The sequence below is a fragment of the Cajanus cajan genome, chromosome 1 (genome assembly GCF_000230855.2).
Source record: "Cajanus cajan strain Asha chromosome 1, NIPB_CcT2T_4, whole genome shotgun sequence".
Lineage (NCBI taxonomy): Eukaryota > Viridiplantae > Streptophyta > Magnoliopsida > Fabales > Fabaceae > Cajanus > Cajanus cajan.
In genome coordinates, this window is record NC_138517.1 from 25,143,412 (window position 1) to 25,166,064 (window position 22,653).

Consider the following 22,653-nt stretch of genomic DNA (forward strand, 5'->3'; position numbering starts at 1 on the left):
TTGGATAATTATTATAGGCTTTCAATATCTATTAAAGGAACTTCTAGCTTCCCGCCAAAGAAAAGAACAACACAAACCGTATAAGAACACTCAACTTTGGAACCCACAAGAGCTAGCTACATGTGAAAGAAAAGAATAAATGCTTTTCCCATTTGTTGAAGCTTCACATCTATAGAAGCCTCAAACAACATGCTTCTGTTCAGTTGCCCATTTAAAAATTTAGCATATTATTTTAACCTCTTGCACATCTTTTTTAATTCTTGTTCTGCTAAGAAAATATTGTACTAGCATCCTAGATGGACGTGGAATTGGGACTCAAAATCACTAAAACTAAAGATGACATTGCTTCCATCTCCGAGTATCGATTAGCAAAGGACAAATCAGGACCAATCTTTCAGTCTAGAGAAACAAACAATGTGTTCATCCTCACTGCCCATCTTAAAGGTTAGTTTTCTTGTCACATTTCTAAATAACTGATTTTGTTTTAGAAACTATAAGCATACTATATCAGATGCAATCACTTAAACTTACGAACATTGATTACGTTGAATAACACAAGAAGAGCTTTGTCGCTTATATGTGATTTTATATATATATATATATATAACTGGTTTACTTGTCTTTATTTATTTTTTGTCTTTTATCATTTATGTAATACATCATGGTAAGTTTTCACGCAAACACAGGTTATAAGAGGAATAACATTAACATAAAGATTAGTGAAGATGGTAGTAAGATATCAATTAGTGGAGAGAGGCCAATTCAGAATATTTTGATGATGGGGTGGTTAATGCACAGGAAAGAGGTTGATGTTGTAGGGTTCAATAAGGTTTTCAAAATTCCTGATGGGGTGAAATTGGATGACATCAAAGCAAAGTATGATGAGGAGGACAGGATATTGAATATTTCCATGCCAAAATTGGTTAAAGGAATTTGTGGGGCTAGGATTGAAGAGGTTAAGGAAGAAGAATCTCATAGAGGGGGATCAAAACTAGAGAAAAGAGAAGTTGAACAAACTCCTAGCAGTGTTGGAGAGACAAGTCAAAAAGGATCTAAAGAACCTGAAGTTCAACCAATGGAGGATAGGAAAAGTCTCATAGAGGAGAAGGAGGGAGAAGTATCTGACAAGATGCTTGATGATGCCAATAGGAAAATAATTAAAGACACAATACAAAAAGAAGTAGAAAATTCCAAGTTGGGAACTAAAGGAGGAAATAGAGAAAGTTTTGGGGAGAATGTTGGAAAGGAAGAGTGTGAAGTAAGGAAGATATCAGAACTAGAGAAAAATGTTCTTGGCGACACATCACAAAAAATTGGAGATACAAGGCAAAAGGAAATTGAAAATTCAAAGTTAAGGATTGAGGATGGAGGGGTAAAAGGAATGAGAGAAGAGGTTGGAAAAATAGAATACGAAGTAGTGAAAACATCAGAAACTATGAAAAAGGTAGGTGTAACTATCCCACAAAATAAAGATACAAATCAAGATGGAGTGTTTGAGTATCAAGAAATGGAGGACAATGAAGGTTTTGTAAAGGAGAAAAAAGGGATGAGTGAAAATAAGTTTGATGAGGTCAATACAAACATAATTGGAGAGGTGATCCAAAAAGAAATAGGAAAACCTAATTTAGAAATTGAGGATAAAGATGGAGAAAGTATGAAAGGAAATATAAGGAAAGTAGGATATAAAGGAGCAAAGACATCAGAAATAAAGCAAAACATAGGTGCAAATGTCACACAAAATATTGGAGATATGAGCCAAGGATTATCTAAAGAGCCTATTGTTGAACAAAGAGATGAGGCTAAAAGGACTATTGGGAAGATGGAGAGACAGGATTCTAAAGAGATGCTTGTTAAGGCTAATGTGTGTACCGAGGAAGAGACACTTAGAGACTCAAAACAAAAACAATTCAGAGAACCTAAGTTTGAAGTCAGTGATAGACTTAAAGAAGGTAGTATGGAACTAACAGAAATAATTAAGGCATCAAAACTTGACCAGAATGAAAATGATCAAATTCTGAGCAACATTGGTGGTATAAGTCAAGAAAAATATAAGAAGTCTACAATTCAAAAAAAGAAGAAAACTGGAAGCATAGAAGAGAATGTGGATGGAGGGAAATCTGAGAGGATTCTTGTTGAAGCCAGTAAGGACAACCAAAAACTCATGTCTGGAGATTGCATCCAAATGGATATGAAAAAGCCTAAGATTGAAACTAAGGATGTAGATCAAGAATGTGTAGGGGAGAAATTTGGTAAAAAAGAATTTGATTCAATGACAACGATAAAAGAAGGGTTTCCTGAGTTGTTACCAAAAGCTACAATTGAGGAAAGCAAAGGGTTGAGTGCTTCAAAAATGCAAGAAACTAAAGATATCAAAAACACAATGACCAAAAGAAAACCAAAAAATAATGAAAATTTTGTTGATAAAGATGATTGGGAAGAATCCAAAAGGATGGATAAGGAAGCAAAAAATGATATAACAATAAAAGAAAGACAAGAAAGTGAATATGTTAAAGAAGCAATGACTAAAAAAGAAAGAAAACAGATTCAATATTTTGTTGATGATGGTGAAAGAGAAGTACGCAAAAAGATGCATGTGGAAGCAATGAAAGACTTCAAAAAGGAGACAATAGAAGAAAATGAAGATTTCAAAGAATCTATGATTGAAAGTGAAGGTGAAGGTTCCAAAAGAATACATATAAAAGCAAAGAATGACTTTGCAAAAAATACAATGCAAGAAACTGAAGATGTCACAAAAGTAATGGTTAAGAGAAAATACAAAGAGATTGAAAATCTTGAGAATAAGGGTGAAGTTGAAGAATTGAAAAAGATGCATATGGAAGCAAAGGACACAGAAAAGGAGACAATGCAAGAAAGTAAAGAAGTCAAAGAAGCAATTGTCAAAAACAAAGGCAAAGAGATTGAACATTTTGTGAAAAAAGGTGAAGACGAGGAACTCATGAGCAAGCAAATGGAAGCTAAAAATGAATTAAAAAAAGTGATAATGCAAGAAAATGAACAAGTCAAAGAAGCATTGGTCAAAAGAAAAGGCAAAGAAAATAAATATTTATTAGATAAGGGTGAAGGAGAAGAATCCAAAAGAATGCATATAGAAGCAAAGAAGAACTTATCAAAAGAGATGAAGCAAAAAAGTGAAAATGTTAAAGAATCAATGGTCAAGAGAGAAGATAAAGAGATTGAATATTTTGTGGATACAAATAAAGGTGGAGAATCCAAAACAATGCATATGGAAGAAAAAAATTACTTAACAAAGGAGACAATGAAAGAAATTGAAGATGTTAAAGAAGCAATGGTCAAAAAGGAAGATAAAGAGATTAACTATTTGATGGAAAAGGGTGAAGGTGAAGAACCCAACATGATGCATATAGAAGCAAAAAAGGACTTTAAAATAAAGCCAATGCAAGAATTCAAAAAGGTGCATGTGGAAGCAAACAAGGACTTGGTAGAAGAGAAAATGCAAGAAAATGAAGATGTTAAAGAAGTGATGGTCAAGAGAAAAGGTAAGGAGACTAAATATTTTGTAGATACAAATAAAGGTGGAGAACCCAAAATGATGCACATAGGAGAAAAAAAAGACATAACAAAGAAGGCAATGGAAGAAAGTGAAGACGTTAAAGAAGCAATGGTCAAAAAAGATGATAAAGAGATTGACTATTTTTTGGAAAAGAGTGAAGGTCGAGAACCCAATATGATGCATATAGAAGCAAAAAAAGACTTAAAAATAAAGTTAATGCAAGAAAGTCATGCCAAAAATGCAATGATTGAAAGAAAAGACAAAGAGACCAATTGTCTTTTGGATGAGGATAAAGGTGAAAATTCTAAAAGGATGCACATGAAAACAAAGAAAGATTTGACAATAGAGAAGATGAGAGAAACTAAAGATGTCAAAGAAATAAAGGTCAAAAGAAAGGACAGAGAGATTAAAGATTTTGTAGAGAAAAATGAATGTGAAGAGCTTAGAAAGATGCTTATGGAAGAAAATAAGCAATTAACAAAAGACACAATACAAGAAAGTGGCGATGTCAAAGAAGCAATGGTCAAAAAAACAGGTGAAGAGATTGAATATTTTTTGGATAAGGATAAAGGGAAAGAATCCAATGAAATGTTGGAGGTGAAGAAAGACTTAACAACAAAATCAATGCAAGAAAGTGAAGGTGTCAAAGAAACAATGGTCAAACTAAAGGGAGTAGAGATTGAATATTCTTTGGATGAAGATGGTGAAGAACCCAAAAGGATACATAAGAAAGAAAAAGACTTAACAATAGAAAAAATGCAAGAAAATGAAGATGTCAAAGAAGTAATTGTGAAAAGAAAAAATGAAGTGACTGAAAATCTTTTGGATAAAGATGAAGATGAAAGACATAAAAGGATACTTAAAAACACTAAGGAAGAATTAATAAAAGAGGAACTGCAAAAACGTGAAGACTTCAAAGGTGCAGTGGTAAAACAGAAAGGCAAGGAGATTGAGTATTTTATGGAAAAGGGTGAAGGTGAAGAATCCAAAGGGATGCATATGGAAACAAATAAGGACTTAGAGAAAGTGATGATGCAAGAAAGTGAGCATGGCAAAGAAGTAATGATCAAAAGAAAAAACAAAGTGACTGAATATTTTGTGGATATGAGTAAAGATGAAGATCCCAAAAGAATGCATATGGAAGCAAATAGGGACTTAACAAAAGATACAATGCAAGAAAATGAAGATGTCAAAGAAGCAATACTCAAAAGTGAAGGTAAAAAGATTGAATATTTTCTTAATGATGATGGTGAAGTTGAAGAACCCAACAGAATGAAAATGAAAGTGAAGAAGGACTTAACAACAGAGACAATAGATAAAAATGATGTCAAAGAAGTAATGGTTAAAAGAAAAGAAAAAGACATTGACTATTTTTTAGATGAGGATAAAGGTGAAGAATATAAAATGGTTGATAGGAAAGCAAATAAGGACTCGATAACAGAGACAATGCAAGAAATTGAAGATATCAATGAAGTAATGGTCAAAAAGAGAAACAAAGAAATTGAAAATTTTGCATATAATGGTGATGATAAAGAATATAGAATGAGTATTGAAGCAATGAACTTAACAAACGAGACAATGCAAGAAAGTAAAGATGTCAAAGAAACAATGGTCAAAAAGAAAGACAATGAAATTGATTATTTTGTGGATAAAGGGGAAGGTGAAGAGATCAAAAGGACGCATAGAAAAGTAAAGAAAGACATAAGAAAAGATTCAATGCAAAAGGAAATTGAAAAGATTAAGATTGGAATTAAAGATAATGATCAAGAAAATGCACTGAAAAAAATTGATGAAGAAAAATTTGAAGCACCAATTAAAGTGTTACCTAAGTTGGTTATAGGGCAAGATGAAAGTAGTGGTCTTAAGGTTGCAGATATGGAAGAGCAAAGATGGATAACCAAAGAAGACATGGTTAAAACTGAAAGATTAAAGGAAAACATGCTAGGAGAAAAGTCTAAAAATATTGAAGAAGTGGACAATGTTATTGAAAAAAATATAGCAACTAGAATCTTACAAGAGGAAACTAAGGAGTCTAGCATTGAAAGAAAGTTCAAAGATGGACCATATATACCAGAAAATATGGTCAAATTAGTATTTGAAGTGTTAGGGACTTTCCAGGCAAAGCTTCCCAAGCAGGTGATGGAAGCAATTGCCCAAAATAAGAATGATGCAAATGAATATGTTATTGTGAAGTTGAAAGGAGAAGGATCAATAAAGATGCATGTTGAACCAAATGAGACTTTTGATGAGGAAGCATCTATGGACAAAATGGGGAAAGAAATTAGAAAGCCAAAACTTAGGTCAAGTGATCAAATAAGTGGAAAAGAGAATGTTAATGTTGGAGTATTTGATGAAAGTAAAATTGAAGGGCCTAAGGATAAAATTGTTAATAAAGATCAACATGAGCAAAGAGGTGTTGCAAATAGAATTGGAAAAGTAGACAATATAGAAAAGTACATGCTCCAAAAAGAAAATGTAACAAATGTTAGTCCTATTGCTCAAAAAATGGAAACAAAAAAAGACTTGAAAGCAACTCTTGAAAGAGAGAAATACATGATAGCTCAAAAGGTTAAAGATGAAAAGTTTGGGATACATGAAAAAAATATAAGAGATGATGTTGAAAAGTTTGATAAGGAGGGATATCAAATAAAGGTTGCAGATTGGATGTTAAAAGGAGAATATGTAGAAGAAGTTGTTCCTGAGAAAGAAAGAGATAAACAAAATGTTGCAAAGAGTGAAGAAGTTAAAGAGACTTTTAGACAACCACTCAAAAAAGATATGGCAAAAACAACTCAAGCAACAGAAGATAAGTCTAAAATGAAGGAAATAACTCAAGAATTTGAAAAACCTAGTGGTTTCAAACAAGTTGTAGAAAGAATGCATGAAAGTCACAAAGAAAAACATCAAAAAGACCCAAAAGAAGTCATTCCTAAAATAGAGGTGAAAGCTCCAACAATAACCACAAAGAAAGAAGTCCAGAAATCAAAGAAGGATGAGATGTCACATGTGCCTAAGGTAATTCAAAGAAAAGAGAGGGAAAAGGATGTTCATGCACCAGAAGCAACCATTTCTAAAAAAGAAGAGCTTGCACAAGCTACAACCATGCATTCAATAACAAAAGGTGACATTGACAAGCCACAAGTAACCCAACTTTTATCTTCATCTAGAGAAATGTGGAGCAAAGAACCACGTAAATTACATAAGCATGGTATGAAAGAATATGACTTAAAGGATGAGAGTTTAGTGCAAATGCAAGGGGGAAGAGAATCTATTCATTCAATAAAAGGTAGTGCAACATCAGAAGCAATTGCAAATGGAGTGGTGGAGCCATCCAAATTCTTTAGCTCATTTTCTACTCAACCATTTAAAGATGAAGAAAAGGACAAGATAAATACTAGTAGAGACCAAGATTCTCAAGATGTAGAAAATGATTCAAAAATAGATGGTCAAGAATCAACCAAAAGTAAAACAAACCAAGAAGTTGAGAAAAAAGAAACAATTCAACCAGAGCTCCCTGAAGATCAACAATTCATACATAAAGATCAAGAAGAAGAAAGACATGGAACACATGAAATTGAAGAAGAAGATGCCTTTGAGAAAGGAGATGGAGTAAATCAAGAAGAGTCTCAAGCGTTAATGGAGCAAAAAGAATGTGAAGAGGAAGCTACTAGAGGAAAGAAGAATAACCAAAAAAGGTCAAAGAAATTGTTTGTTTCAATGATCATAGCAGGATCAACCCTTCTTGGTTCTGGAATATTTCTCTTTATTCGGCATAGAAGAGCTAGAAAAGGGTAACTTTTTGTTCATTAAATTTTCTTTCCATATTTTTTCTATGAAGAAAAATTTATGTAGTGCACTTATTTTTGCTAACAATGCTAAGTGATACTTAAAGTGAGTTGAAGTTCACATTACTTATTAATTTTGAACTCATAGAAATTCAATGGAGAAGTGCATGCAATGACTTGTTTGTTCTATACATAGCAACATCTTTGTTCTTTTGGTAAGCAAACTTGTATGCATTGGTGTGTGACTTGGATCTTACCTTGTTTGATGCTACAAAAAAAGAAAAATATATTGGCATGAATAACCAACCTTACACCACTAATATTGGTTCTTATTATAGCCCTAAAATGATCGGTAAAATTACCAATTAATTTATTTTTAAATTTAAATTCTTTTATTCATATTATAACACTTATCATTTTAAAAATCTTGGAAATGGTTTTTTTTTTTATCAAAAATGTTATTTCCTTGTAAGAGGGAAGAGGATGTGTTATGAATTTTCTTTGTTAGTTGTTTTGCTAAAAGCAGTTGCTCATGCTATAATGAAAGGTTTGTATCCTATAACTATTTTGTTTCATGACCTCATTGTGTTTACAATAAGTATCTCATTTGCTTTTGGAAACTCTTAAAAACCATTTCTAGTGAATCAGATGTGACTTTTGATAATAACTATATTTCTTCGCTTTGTATGATCTAATTGAGCTTTATGTTGTCTATGTCGTGTGATAATAATTATGCTTTTCTTGTATAAAACAAAAATGTTAAGTGAATTGGGCACCTGGTGTTTTTATAGATTAAAGCATCATATTGCCTTGAAACATGTATTCTTATTTTATGTGTTGTAAATCTATAGTTAGAGTTGATGATCTTAACATTTTTTTTGTTTCTACATTTATCCTGTAGGTATTAAATGTAATGATATTATAGTGATGTAAAAACAAGTGCACTTGATAATCTTTTCATCTTTTAAATCTTTGTTACTCATTTAAGGTAATAAAAATATGAATAATTAGATGATGCATTTGGATCAATATATTGTCATAAGTTATTAATCTTTTTTATATGTGTGTATCAATTTAAAAAGCAAGCAATGGTGATGAATTACTGGTTTGAATAATATTTTATCTATATGATACTTCTATACTTAACCACAATACATTATTTTTAGATGTATGTGAATAAACTAATTGAATTATTTTGTGAATTTTTTATTAATTTGCTATAGTTGAAATTAGTTCACTCTTAACATTGGAGAAGTTTTTATCAATTGTTTTTAACTATGCTAGTGATAGTTGGGCTCTTCTATTATTTCCATGAGTATCCTTCTTGTCTTCCTTAAAATTTTTTTTCTTTTTCTTTTCTTTTCTTTTGAAAGAAATTGTATTGTTGAAAATTTATTGTTCTATTTTGTTCATTCTACATTTTGTTTTGTGTTAAAGACATGTTTTGACCTCTTTTAAGAAAAGGAAATAAAAAGGTAAAATGAATTCAACTTTTTTACATTTAACTTTTATAGATGTTATTTCATCTAAATTTTTTATAAAGTAAAGTGTATAAATTGATTTTAGCTTATGAGAGAAGTTAAATTCATTTTACCTTCTTAATTTTTTTTCCTATAAATTCTTATTAAAATAATTTATGAAAACATACCCTAATTAGAAAAATGGAAGGTCATTAATTGTTATGTATTCCATTAAACTTGAAAACATAACAATTACATCAAATTTCAATATTGGTCCTTTATATATGTCATTGTCCTTTGAATGTAGGATTTTGATATGATTCAAGCTATCAATAGAAGCATGACCAAGTGAGAATATTGTGTCTACTTCAACATATGTGCATTAGCTAAGTTGATAAGGTACCATGACTAAAATTTAAATAATTGATGTTGAGATGTTACCATTTAATCACACAAATATAGGATATACAAAGACTATCTCAAGTCAAAAATCCAAATCATTTTGTGGGTACACATATTGTTATATAAGAATACGAAATTGTAACTATAGTATATTTCTGTACATGGCTCATATTTTATATATTTGTTATGTAGATGCTAGAGCAACATGGAATAGAACAAAGGGGATGCAATACATTGAGCATATGGACAACACTTGCTCCTAATCTTGGCCCGCTTGTCTATGGGTTGTCGCTAAATGGATTAGGAGGCAAGAGAAGTAGTCCCACATGGTATGATACAAGGGTGATATTGTAATTATGTACCTTATTATATATGATCTAGCCCTATTTTCTAATGAATAATATAGACAACAATTATACTCCTGAGGATGAAGACACACTTATCGAACCTCATTAAACCATATTGTTTGTGTGTGTGTGTGTGCATGCATTTTATTCTACTAATTTAAAATTTAGTTGATATTACATTATATACACACATAAGTAGAGTTAGACAACTTGATCAAGGGTACCAAAGTTACAAAAGTTAAAATTTGGATGACAACCACAAAAATAAAATATATCTAAAAAAAAGGTATATGTCAATTTTCATACAACATATTTAAAGTTAATTATATGTTCAAAAACTTTACTTATATTAATTATTGATCTATATAAAAAAAATTGTTGCATGTTATGAAAAATGTCATAATGCTTTTATCATTTATAAAAAAAATCCATTATCATTGTATTGAGATTAAAGAAAATAAACAAAAACAAAATTAAAAAAAATATTATTACAATCCTTCTTTGAATTAAAGAAATAAAGTATCAAATAGTTTTCAATTTTTTTTTTAACTTACAAACTCAATCTATACATTAAGAAGTTTTAAAATTTAATGTATATCATGAGTTTTTGAGTGAAGTGAATGAATCTCTCCTCTTATATATATGTGTATGAGGGGGGGTTCACTATTAAATTACTTTTGAAAAATCAAATAAATAGAAGAATAAATGAAAATACATAAAATTATTTAAGATATTTCTGTCTATAATTTTTTTTATAATTTTTTGTTCAAATCAAATTTCCAAGGTTAGAAATTCTTACCCAAATTCTTTCTTTAATCTCACACTAATAAATCCCATTATATCAAGGGACTCAAATTATTTACCACTTGATTCCTTAGTATGATGACACTCAATTAATAGAATCAAAATTTTTAATTCCTTAATAATTAATTAAAATTTGAGTAAATTTAATATTATAGGTTTCTAAATAACTCAATCAACAATGCTCTCATCCTTGAGGTACATTTATCAATTTGTTATTCTATATAACATATCATATAATTTTAATCTCTCAATTGTCGAAATTCAAAAAATTTCGATCTTACCCATAGATGATTTAGACTTCATTTTGAAAATCTCATCGGCTTTGGAATGTCCTAAGACCGGACTAATTATCTACATGATTGTTGGTTTACCGCATGCGAATAGGGTTGTGAGTAAAGCAAATAAAGAGGAAAAGGAAAAAAGAGAGAATTAAAAACCTCCAAAGCAAGCTTTTATAGAAAAATCTTCAAGAATGTGTATAGGGGCACATTTTGGCAGCCTTTCGCTTTACAAAAGCCTCATAATCACTCTGAAATTTACTGAGAGAGAAGGGGAGTCAAATCTGACAGGTATTTGTGACAAGTGTGAGGTGTGTGGAAGAATAAGTCCTAGGCATGCTTATATAGGCGCTCAGGGAAAGGGAACGGTCGTTTCCAACACTGGAATGGTCGTTTCGCACCTCAGAGAAACACTAGATTAGTTAATTGGGAACGATCATTCCCAATTAGGGTTTATTTGCAAATTTTCAATTGGAAACAGCCATTTTGTGACACCTTCTACCCCACATACATAATTATACAATGAATAGAAATTAAAATCTTTCATAAATAAAACCAGAATCTCAATTATCATAAGTAGAGGGTTCACATTTGTAATTCATAAACAATAAATCCAAAATGGAAATTACAAAAGAAGGAAACTGAGATTTTCAAAACAGTTCAATGAAAATAGCATCCTAAATTAGTCCTAACTAAGCTCCGATGTCACATATCTTATTAGAGCATGCCCACTGAAGCCTAAGCCTCGTCATCAACATCCTCAAGCTGGTGATCATCTACAACATAAGGTCAACATACATAGAACAACTAGGGGAGTGAGAAACGTCTAACTCGGATTCAGGTGTAGAAATACAAGTTAGATAGTAACACACATAACAGTCATAACAAGCTCAATCCATACACAAATAATATCACATACACACACACTCATCATGTAATGATACCAAGGACTCAACTCATAAATGCATGCATGTGGTGCCATACAAAATTTGCACAGATATCATCACTTGCATGCTGATACAACAATACCTAGTGCACATATATCACTAGTGGCCTATAGCACACCTAGAATTTCACATGGATACACTGGTATATGGCCTCAATGACACACCTGGAATAGCTCATTACACTAGCATGTGGACTAAGTAGCACACATGGAGTCAGATATACATATGATGTTGTCACACATTTACTATTCATTGACTCAACATTTCATTTATCACATATTCTCATATCTCATATCACGTTATCTCATACTATCATGTCACAGGTCACACATTCACTTTTCACATTTTTACATCATATTTCCATAGTCTCATACAAGGAACTTCTCATAGCCATATACATCAAAATAGCACATAAACCATACTAGGAAATTATCCAACATCATACACATTCAATTCGCAATTCATAACATACGAAGCATAAAGGTCATAGACCCAACTTCATGATTTCACGCATTTTTTTTACAACCAGCCAGTTAATATAATATTTCAATCGATCAAACACTCCAAGTATTACCCAAAACACGAATCCATCATCAATTTTACATATAATGCCTCAAAATTAATCCAAAGATCATACCCCTAATTTCACTTCATAGGGTTTCCTTCAAGAACCCACAGAACACTCTAATTCATATTAAAACTAGTATATTTTTGAAATTAATCACATATTCACATTTAACAACCATTAAGGAACACAACAGAAAACTCAAACACGAAAATAAAAAACATTGAAAAAATCTCTATTTCTAAGAGCATGCATCAGGCAAGGGATTGGGGTCAATCTCGCTACCAAATTTATCCATTATTAAAATTGAACACATGTCCACACTCAGAATCACACAAGGAACACAACAAAATAATCAGAAAGTAAAATAGAAAACTTTCTTAAAGTGTCTGTTTCTATAGGCATACATCATGTAAGGGATTTGGGGTCAATCCGACTACCCTAGATATATCTCCACACCCTAAAGTGATATTTCTCACCCCCTTTTACCTTGATGAGTAGAGGACGAAGCACGAGCAGAATCTAGTTGGTCTTCTTCTTTGAGGTCTCCTTGTTCTTCAGAGAGTAAGAGAGAAAAAAAATGAGAGTCAAGAGATGGTTTATGTAAAAATGAATTAACTCCCTCATAACTTCTCCTAACCCCTCTTTCTTAATTAATAAATTAAAAAATAATAATAATATGCAATTTAATAAATATCCAGGATGTCATTCCTTCCCTCTTATAAAACAATTAATATAATTAAAATACAACTTTCACTTTTAATACATAATAGAAGCATCATAAGATAAAATACATTTCATAAAATTACTTTCATAATACTAATTAAAATTATAAATCCTGAAATCATGTCTCGTCATAAAAATATAACTTATATAACAAATTAAATAGTATCCAAAACTCTAAATAAATACATTAAAAATCAAAATAATTTTAAAAATATAATTTACGAAATCAAGGGTGTTACACATTCCACGCCCCGATTTAGGATTTCTTGTGAAATGGTGTTTTCTAGGCCTTTTGGGGCTTTGTTTCGGTCTGTTTCCGTCCCTTTCTAAGCCCTCAAGGGCCATTCTTCTCCTTCCAAAGGTTTTTCGTCCTCAATAGGGGTAACCTAGATGAGATTTGGTGTATACACCAATCAAAATGAGGCAAAATTTGTAGAAATAAACATAAGAGACAAAAATTTCATGCAGAGATGAATTAAGAGACCAATTTAGAATTTAGGTAGTTCATCATCCTACCTCTAACCAAAAAGAAAAATAGAATAAGAAAGAAAAACACATGATAAAAGGAAGAAAAAGTTTGAATTCATCCTTCCTATTTTATTTCTTTACCTACCAAAAATAGAGGATAAAAAAGGATTTTAGTGCTTATGCCAAAAAATATTTTGCTACTTTAAAGGAAGAGGAGTTCATTTTAGAATATAAGTTAAAATAATAACTATTTTTAATTTTTAAAAAAAATTAACAATTGTAAGTGAAATTTATTTTCTAAAGTCTAAATTGCACTTCCTCAACAACATGTCATTGGTTCGAGTAGAATTAAACAATTTTTTAAAATAATGTCTCCAATTCGATTCTTATGGATAAAAAAATGTGATCGAAATGATAAATCCTATTAAAGGGGGTCAATTGCAGCATTATGAATTTTGTTAATAATTATTGATTTTATTAATTTAATTTTGTTGCAATTAACTGTTTGATTGTTGTGAAACTCTAAGGATTTAGGAATGTTTATGAGTTTTTATTATTTAGGAGTTTTTTTAGTAGAAGTTAATTTGACTACTTATAGGAAAGTATATAAGATTTTCTTTAAGACTTAACTTTAGAAATCTAGAGAGAAACTCTATAGCCAAAATTTCTCCCTTTTTCTTCCAAATGCTCTAAAGTGTTGTAGGATCCCTTCCTTAAGAGATTTTGTTGTTGGTTGGTGATTTGAAACTTCAAAGTCGAGAATCAAAGGGTCATAGTTGACCTGCAGAGCTAGCTCGAGAGACTCCATTTTCTTCTTGTTCCTTTATTTTAGGCGATCGGAGGTAAAGGAAACTTATAATTTGAATTCTTGATGAATTTTATGAGTTATGTGCGACCTGATTTGCATTAATTGTGGCTAAGATGTCGTTGTTGAATGGTAAGAATCTTAGGTTAAGTTTCTTATGGGTTTTGGTGATAATGAGAAGAAATTGGTGTAGGTGAATCATTGTTGGTTTCATATTGGAAGTTATGTTGTATGAGTTGATTGTGTTGTATGGTTACATTTTTTGGCACTGCATATTACTTTGAACTGATTTTCAGGTAAAGAGACCACCAAACGTGATTCTACCAAGTGCATAAATCACCATTGTGTCAAGCGTAGGTTTCACTATGTCATGCATGTTTAACACAAGGGTTTTTTGTCTCATTCACATTGGGTGCAAATGGATTGGAGCCGAGCACGAACGAGCCAGAGGCTCTCTACCTCAATGATGCCAAGTGCGGGGAGAATGACATCAGGCATGGCTTTTTGAATGAAAATGTGTTTAACATATTGAATTCCTCACGTGATTTATGCTATTATGAGATTCTAGTCCATTTTGCGTTGATCTAGAATGTTGTATGATGATGTTGAGTTGTTTAAGTTGCAAACTAATTATGAATAGAAGTTGAACTATTATAGAGTTGTAGGAAGTGTAGTGTTGAAGTAATCGTGTTGTGAATGCTTGAGGCATGTAATTAAACTGTGTTGATTGACATAGGAGTAGAGGAGAGATGTTATTTTGAAAAAGATGAATATCCCATTGTGAAGATATAGTGTTGTGGTACTTTGCAAGTCCAATTGCTAAAAACCCTTCTTAAGTATAGTTGACTTTTGGAGTGCAATATTGAGTTGTCTTTAAGTCCTTAGTTGATACAATATGAGGTTAGATCAAGTCATATTGATTATAAAGCGACCACAAGTAAAATCATATAGAGGCAAGGTCAAGTCATACGAATATGAAGTGACCAATCAAGTAAGGTATAAGGTTAAGAGGTAAAATTTCTAACGAAGTATTAGAAAAAACACAATATTTGGAGGGTCGTCAAGAGACTAATTCCATATAGACTTAATTGTGCATGTTAAGAACGTGATAGACTCACACCTAATGATGGAGAACCATCCTTGGTACTTCACTTCATGTGAGACCCATCACATGGTTCATGGCTATGGCCAATTTGATTAGTATAGGATTATTTTATTTTCCAATTTTACCCTTGTATTTTGGGGTATTTTAGTCATAGGATTTATTTTCTTTGTATTTCCCATTTTACCCTTGTATTATGGGGTGCTTTAGATGATTAGGGTTTTAATTTTGGGCTAGGGTGTTTTAGTGAGGAGGTGACGCATTTTTGGTGAGTCTTGGACATATTTTTGGTGTTAGAAAGGCTTAGGCCCAAGTGGAGGGCAAAGGTTGCATGGACTTATCATGCACCTAGTTGTAGCCAATCTAACCCCTTAGATTCCATCCTTGGCCACCAAGTAGCATCTAGGGTTCATTTGGCATTGCATTTGGAGTGCATTTGCCTTGTGAATTTCGGCCATGCATTGCTCCAAATGCAACCCTAGATGCCTCCCCTCCTATAAATACCCAACACCCCACCACTTGTAAATACTTTGGATTATATAGATTTTGAGTGAACATTCTTATGCCTCAACGTCTCATCCTTAGTCCCTAGGGTAAGTTTCGGCTATCCCCCTCCTATCTCCACCCTTGGAGAGTAGGAAACCTAGAGTGGCCTCCACCTACCTTGGAGTGAGCCAACTTTGAGCACCCAAACACCACCACCCTAAGTGCTTCCGCCCAAACACCATCATTTTCACGCCAACTTCCTTTTCTTCACCATACACCTTCCTTTTGTCTACCTTGTTGAACCTAGATCAAGGGCCAAGGCTTTCTCCCTTCAATCCCTACGTCATTCGTGGAAGGAGGAATCCATCAAGTGGTATCAAGAGCCAAGGTTCTTCAAGGGTAACATCTAGTCTTTTCTTGTCTCCTTGAGTCTTTTTTTTTTTTTGCTTTCGGTCATTCCTTCTTCTTGTTCTTCTTTGTGTGGCCGAATAGCTTTTGGTTCATGTTCTTGTCCTTGTGAACCTTCCTTTAACATTTTAGGATTCCATTATTAGGTGTTGCCATGTTTTTCTAAATTTTAGGTTGAGTCTCACATGAAAATACCATGAATATGCTTTTCATTTTTGAATCCACCTAAAAGTTTTGTCTTTGTATGTTTCCTATATTTTGTCCACATAAATTCTATGTATGTGCCAAACACTTTGCATGAAACACATCAACAAAATATGCCATCTTGCATTACATAGTGGGCGTGACATATATGAACCATCTAGGAGTCATTCATGCATGTTATTTAGTCCTAGCATGTTCTAAGTGATTTTGTGATTTCCATGTGTAAACATTTCCTTGCACATGCATAACCGCCCACTCTCCCTTGCATTCTCACTTGATTTGGTTGTCTTTCTATGCCAAAAGAAACCCTAAAAGAATCTAAGAGGTGTGCTGAAATTTGGTGCATAACAACTTGTGCTAAAAAGAACAAAACCAATTCCACTCAAAAATATTCCCTAAGGACCTCTAAATTCACGCCACTTGTCCTACTCTTTCTCTTCTAAAATTTGACCTAAATTTACCACCCACAAGTGCAAAACCTAAGCAACATTGGACTAGACATTGAAAAAAAATTGGACCCAAGGACTATTAAACAAAAGTTGACATGAAAAATAGAACAAAAAAAAAAGGGGTATCAAAAAAAAAGTTTGGACCAAAAAGGACTTGTTGCTAGACTTGTGGACTTGGACCATTACCTTTGCTTTGGAGTTGGACTTGTGACCTTTTTGACCTTATTTTGGGACTTTAATTTTGGCTGGACCGAAACATATAAAGGACTTAATCAAGTGGACTAAACACTAACCTAATTCTAGTGCCTTTCTAGGATTACTCTTTGTGTGCTTCCTTTCTTTGATTGAGTCTTAATTTTTTTGCTTGTCTTTCTTGGCCTCTTTTGTTTTGTCTCCATAAATTCTCTCTGAGTTTAGCCTTTCCTAATTGTGCTTTTCAGTTTTATTTCTTGGACTCTTGCTTTGGGTTGGTTTCATTTTGATTGTAGGTGAAAAACCACTCTAGTCAATTTTCACACCTTTGGTGGATTTGAGTGGAGGGGTGAACCGAATCCAAGCCTAGCCTTTGGAGGGATTTATACCACATCAAAAGGAGTGAACAAACACTTGGAGAGGTCTAACAAGTTTGCTCATTGTGAAGGAACCCAAGTGGAGGAGTTTGAAGACTTAAATTCTTGTTTTGCATAATTTTTGCTTGAAATTTTCTATTTTCGGCCTCTTTGTTTTTGGCCTTGGTTTCATTCTTTTGGTTTGTAATTTGGCCATTTCTAAACCTCTTCAACTTGGTTTTAGTTCGTGTAGTTGAAGGTGATTTGAAAACCTTCACCTAGGACCTCGACTAGAACATGTTTTAAGTGCTTTCCTTTTGCATGTTTTATAGTTTTTGGTAGTATAATTGCTTAGGCTTTTATCTTTGTCTCCAAATCCGTTTAGAAGGCTTGCTTTTGGCCTATTAGGGGTAACTTGCACACACACACTTTATTGTTGTGCCAACTTGTTTTTGTGAGAAAAGTAGCAAAAGGCTTTGTGATTTTTACTTGATAGGGTTTGGTTATTAAGTGATTCATTGTAGTCCACCTCCCCTTGAAAGTTCATTTTGTACACTTAGGCCTTTTTCTTACCTATCTTGCACCTTGAAAACCTTTTTGTGAAAACTCTTTTATCACTCACTCTTTGTGAAAACCTTTTCAAACCTTTTTGAAAACAATTTGTGAAAAACCTTTTCTTGATCAAAGATGAGTGATCATTCTAGTGTCCATGGTCATAACTCTTGTAGTACTAGGTCTAGTGTTAGGGATGAACTTAGGCAACTCAAAGAGTACCTAAGAAAAAAGGAAGAGGAAAATATAAAAAGAGAGGAAGAGTTGAGAAGAAAAGAAAAAGAGTTTGAAAAAAATAATGAAGAAATAAAAAGATTGCTTGAAAGACTAGTTGTGGGAGGAGAGGCTAGTGGTTCAAAACCAAGAGTCACTTCTCCTCAACCCTCAAGAGGAAAGGGGCATATGCATGCAAGTGTTCATGAGGAGGAAGGGCATCATACCCAACCTCCAAGTGATATCTTCTTTAGTAGTCATCACAATGATGATTACTATCAAAGACCCCCAAGGTATCATAGAAATAGGGAGTCTTCCAATAGGGAACCCAACATCACTCTTCCCCCATTTCATGGCAAAGATAATGTTGAAAATTATCTAGATTGGGAAATGAAAGTGGAACAACTTTTCTCTTGCCATGGAGTGAGTGAAGATAGGAAGGTTTCTTTAGCAACCCTTAGCTTCCAAGGGCATGCTATGTATTGGTGGACCTCCTTAGAAAAAGAAAGGAGAATAAACCATGAGCCTCCAATTCAATATTGGAATGAGCTCCGTAGTGCCTTGAGAAGGAGGCATATTCCTCCATACTATGACCGAGAGCTTATGGATAAGCTTCAAAGATTGAAACAAGGGTCATCTAGTGTGGAAGAATATCGGCAATCTATGGAGTTGCTAATGATGAGGGCTGGGATTAGGGAGGAAGAGAGGACCACAATCTCTAGATTTCAAAGTGGTCTTAATCTTGAGATAAGAGACAAAGTTGAACTTCTACCTTATAGGGATTTGAATGAACTTGTTCAACTTTGTTCAAGAGTGGAGCATCAACTTACAAGAAAACCTTTTCGAAAAGACTCCATTCCCTCTTATTCCAAAAGTTTTAAGAAGGAGGGCCACTCTTCCCTACCTTATCCCAAGGAAGAAAAAGAAAAAGAAAAAGAAAAACCATCTTTTAAGGCATCTTCCAAAGACACTAAAACAAGTGACATCAAGTGTTTCAAGTGTCTTGGCCGTGGGCACATTGCTTCACAATGTCCCACCAAAAAAACCATGCTTTTAAAGGGCCAAGATCATTATAGTAGCCTTGATGAAGCTACTTCCTCATCTTCAAGTGATGAAGAAGAAGTTTTAGCATCCGAGGAAGAAATCTTACCTTGTGAAGGAGACCTATTGTTGGTTAGAAGGCTCCTTAACAATCAATCTAGTGAAATTGACCAATCACAACGAGAGAACTTGTTTCAAACAAAATGCAAGGTCTTAGAAAGTACTTGTTCTCTCATTGTCGATAGTGGGTCTACTTCTAATTGTTGTAGTACTAGATTGGTTGATAAGCTAGCCTTAACTACAAAACCTCATCCTAAACCTTACAAAATGTAATGGATCAATGAGGAAAGAGGTGTTGTAGTTAACCAACAAGTAAGCATACCAATCTCTATTGGCAACTATAAAGAAGATGTTTTGTGTGACATAATGCCATTAGAGGTTAGTCATGTCTTGCTTGGGAGGCCATGGCAATTTGACAAGCACATAATCCATGATGGCCTCACCAATAAAATAAGTTTCCAACACTTAGGTAAGAAGTTTGTGTGGTGTCCTCTATCACCCTCTCAAGTGAATGAGGACCAACTCAAACTAAAGCCTAAGAAAGATGATGAAGAGAAAAGCAAAAACAAAAACAAAAGAAAAGAAAAGAAAAAAATAATTTTTCCTTTGAAGACAAAGGGCTAGGTTCAAAAGAACATTAACCCTTGTGCCATCCTCCTTCTTTTGGTGCCAAAGAAAGATGGCAATGGAGGATGAGCACCTTTTTAAAAAAGCCATCATTGCATAAAAGGCACCCAATCCTTAAGATAGATGATTTGGTGAATGAATTGCATGGGGCCAATAATTTAAATGGTGATACCTCTTTGGCTCTCTCCTTTCCCTAGCACTTTCATTCAACAAATTGTGTACTTAAGGATTGCATCGCTAAAGTTTTAGTATTTTTTTACTTCCCTAATTGTGGTTTCACATTTTTTTTTGAAGGATCAATGGAATGGAAGAGCTTAAAGATTTGAGGTCAAATCCTTCTCAAGATGAAGGAGGGTATGATGGAGAACCATCCTTGGTACTTCACTTCATGTGAGACCCATCACATGGTTCATGGCTATGGCCAATTTGATTAGTATAGGATTATTTTATTTTCCAATTTTACCCTTGTATTTTGGGGTATTTTAGTCATAGGATTTATTTTCTTTGTATTTCCCATTTTACTCTTGTATTATGGGGTGCTTTAGATGATTAGGGTTTTAATTTTGGGCTAGGGTGTTTTAGTGAGGAGGTGACGCATTTTTGGTGAGTCTTGGACATATTTTTGGTGTTAGATAGGCTTAGGCCCAAGTGGAGGGCAAAGGTTGCATGGACTTATCATGCACCTAGTTGTAGCCAATCTAACCCCTTAGATTCCATCCTTGGCCACCAAGTAGCATCTAGGGTTCATTTGGCATTGCATTTGGAGTGCATTTGCCTTGTGAATTTCGGCCATGCATTGCTCCAAATGCAACCCTAGATGCCTCCCTTCCTATAAATACCCAACACCCCACCACTTGTAAATACTTTGGAATATATAAATTTTGAGTGAGCATTCTTATGCCTCAACGTCTCATCCTTAGTCCCTAGGGTAAGTTTCGGCTATCCCCCTCCTATCTCCACCCTTGGAGAGTAGGAAACCTAGAGTGGCCTCCACCTACCTTGGAGTGAGCCAACTTTGAGCACCCAAACACCACCACCCTAAGTGCTTCCACCCAAACACCATCATTTTCACGCCAACTTCCTTTTCTTCACCATACACCTTCCTTTTGTCTACCTTGTTGAACCTAGATCAAGGGCCAAGGCTTTCTCCCTTCAATCCCTACGTCATTCATGGAAGGAGGAATCCATCACCTAAGTTCTCCAATTCTCGACAAGAATCAAAACTTTTCTAGTTTAAATAACGAAATCCTAGAAAATCATGTTGTGATGTGGATTTATATCCAGAAATTATACTTTCTCACTTTATAAGAGCTAAATCCTACAAAAAGGCCAAATTTTTATTTATTAATTTTACTTAAAATCCTAATAAACACTTATAGAAAATAAAACAAAACTGAAAACAAAATCTTAAATAACAATTTTATTAATTATTCAAATAATAAATTACGTTAATTTTGTAAATACTTTTTTGTTTCTATTAAAAAAGTATTTACACACTCAAAACTTAAAATGATATTAACATTTATGTGTATATATATATATATAAAGAAGAGGGATCCTTTTATTCTAGGAATAAGTCTACCTAAACTTATTCCGTTTAATAACTCATGTTTAACATCAAATTTCAACGGTCCGGCTATTCAATTTAAAATTCTTAATGCATAGATTAAATCTGCAAACTTTTAGAAAATTTGAAAATCATTTGATACTTCGTTTCATTAATTCGAATCAATGTATAAAATAATTTTATGATTATCTGTCAATAACTTTTAAAGTATTATATCACTCAATAACTTTACATTAAATGTGAATTTTATAAATCTAACCGTTAGATTGAAAATTCATATCATTTATATATTTATATTAAATTTTTTAATATTGAACAATAACTTAAAAATAAACAAAATATTCATATTTTAATATATTTTAAAATAAATATATTACGTCAAATTTATTATAAAAAATAAAATATTAAATTATTTTAAATTAATATAAAATTATATATATATATATATATATAATCTAAAAATAAAAAAATTTAATTTAATAATTAAATTAACAAAATTTATATTTAATATAAAATTATTAAGTAATATAATACTTAAATATAAACATATTTAAGTAAAAGTTTTAGCATTAGAAGGTACGCGTAGTAGGAATCACCTGACGACGGCTCAGACCTTGAGAGATAAAAATTAGATTGTTAGCACGGATGTGTCTTGATGTCAGTAATCGTACCGCTGTGTCAATATTTTTATTATATATTGCTGCAGAAAAGTGTAAACAGTGAATAGACCCATATATTATATAATATAAAGAATTACTATATTATTATTTAATCAAAATTTATTATGTAAAATAAATTTATTGAATATTATGATATGTATATATATATATATATATATATATTGAAATTTATTTTATTAATAATTTCAAATTAACTGGCAGTAAAAATTTACAATGGTGAATACAAATTAAACTACATTTGACAGAAGAATTGTGATTTTACCTGAGAAGACAAATCCCGATGGGGGGAACAAACAGATAATATTGACTTGTCATAAAGAAGTCACAGCTTGACCAGATCCAAGAAATAATGTCATGAAGCAAAGAAATTCAATTCTAGATGATACTTGACTAAGTCAATGTCAAACCCCTTTATTACCTTTGACTGGAAACTCAATCTCTTAACAGATTCATAGAACTCAGTCTCGTGACAGATTCATCAATAGCACTACGCAGTTGCGGTCACATCTAAATATAAAATTGCGAATCATCATCATCATCAATGCATAATGTTTAAATTTATAGGCCCAAAAGCAACAGCAAAATCTTTAGTAGAAT

At 32.7% G+C, this 22,653-nt stretch overlaps 1 protein-coding gene and 1 long non-coding RNA gene across 4 annotated transcripts; one reads left to right on the top strand and one right to left on the bottom strand.

Moving 5' to 3' along the window:
- On the top strand, positions 1-9,636 carry LOC109804434 (uncharacterized). Of its 3 annotated transcripts, XR_002240237.3 has the most exons (4): positions 1-444; positions 687-7,323; positions 9,085-9,176; positions 9,372-9,604. XR_002240237.3 is itself a non-coding variant. In XM_020366258.3 (3 exons), the coding sequence occupies exons 1-3, from the start codon at positions 297-299 to the stop codon at positions 9,376-9,378; spliced, it is 6,792 nt and encodes a 2,263-aa protein (XP_020221847.2). In that variant the 5' UTR covers positions 2-296; the 3' UTR covers positions 9,379-9,604. The 3 variants fall into 3 exon arrangements, 1 of the variants encoding a protein (XP_020221847.2); XM_020366258.3 differs by lacking the exon at positions 9,085-9,176 and having other exon boundaries at positions 2-444; XR_002240238.3 differs by lacking the exons at positions 687-7,323; positions 9,085-9,176 and having other exon boundaries at positions 303-444; positions 9,372-9,636.
- Positions 9,637-11,026: 1,390 nt separating this feature from the next.
- On the bottom strand, positions 11,027-13,407 carry LOC145959075 (uncharacterized). Its single transcript, XR_014434693.1, has 3 exons — positions 13,069-13,407; positions 12,610-12,675; positions 11,027-11,384 (listed from the first exon to the last, which is right to left on the bottom strand). It is a non-coding gene; the product is annotated as an uncharacterized LOC145959075 (long non-coding RNA).
- Positions 13,408-22,653: the final 9,246 nt, after the last annotated feature.

Bases quoted from the DNA above. Each gene is read 5' to 3' on its own strand.
- LOC109804434 (XM_020366258.3), top strand. From the start codon at position 297: ATGGACGTGGAATTGGGACTCAAAATCACTAAAACTAAAGATGACATT. The intron at 445-686 runs GTTAGTTTTCTT...ACGCAAACACAG, and splicing joins CCTCACTGCCCATCTTAAAG to GTTATAAGAGGAATAACATT.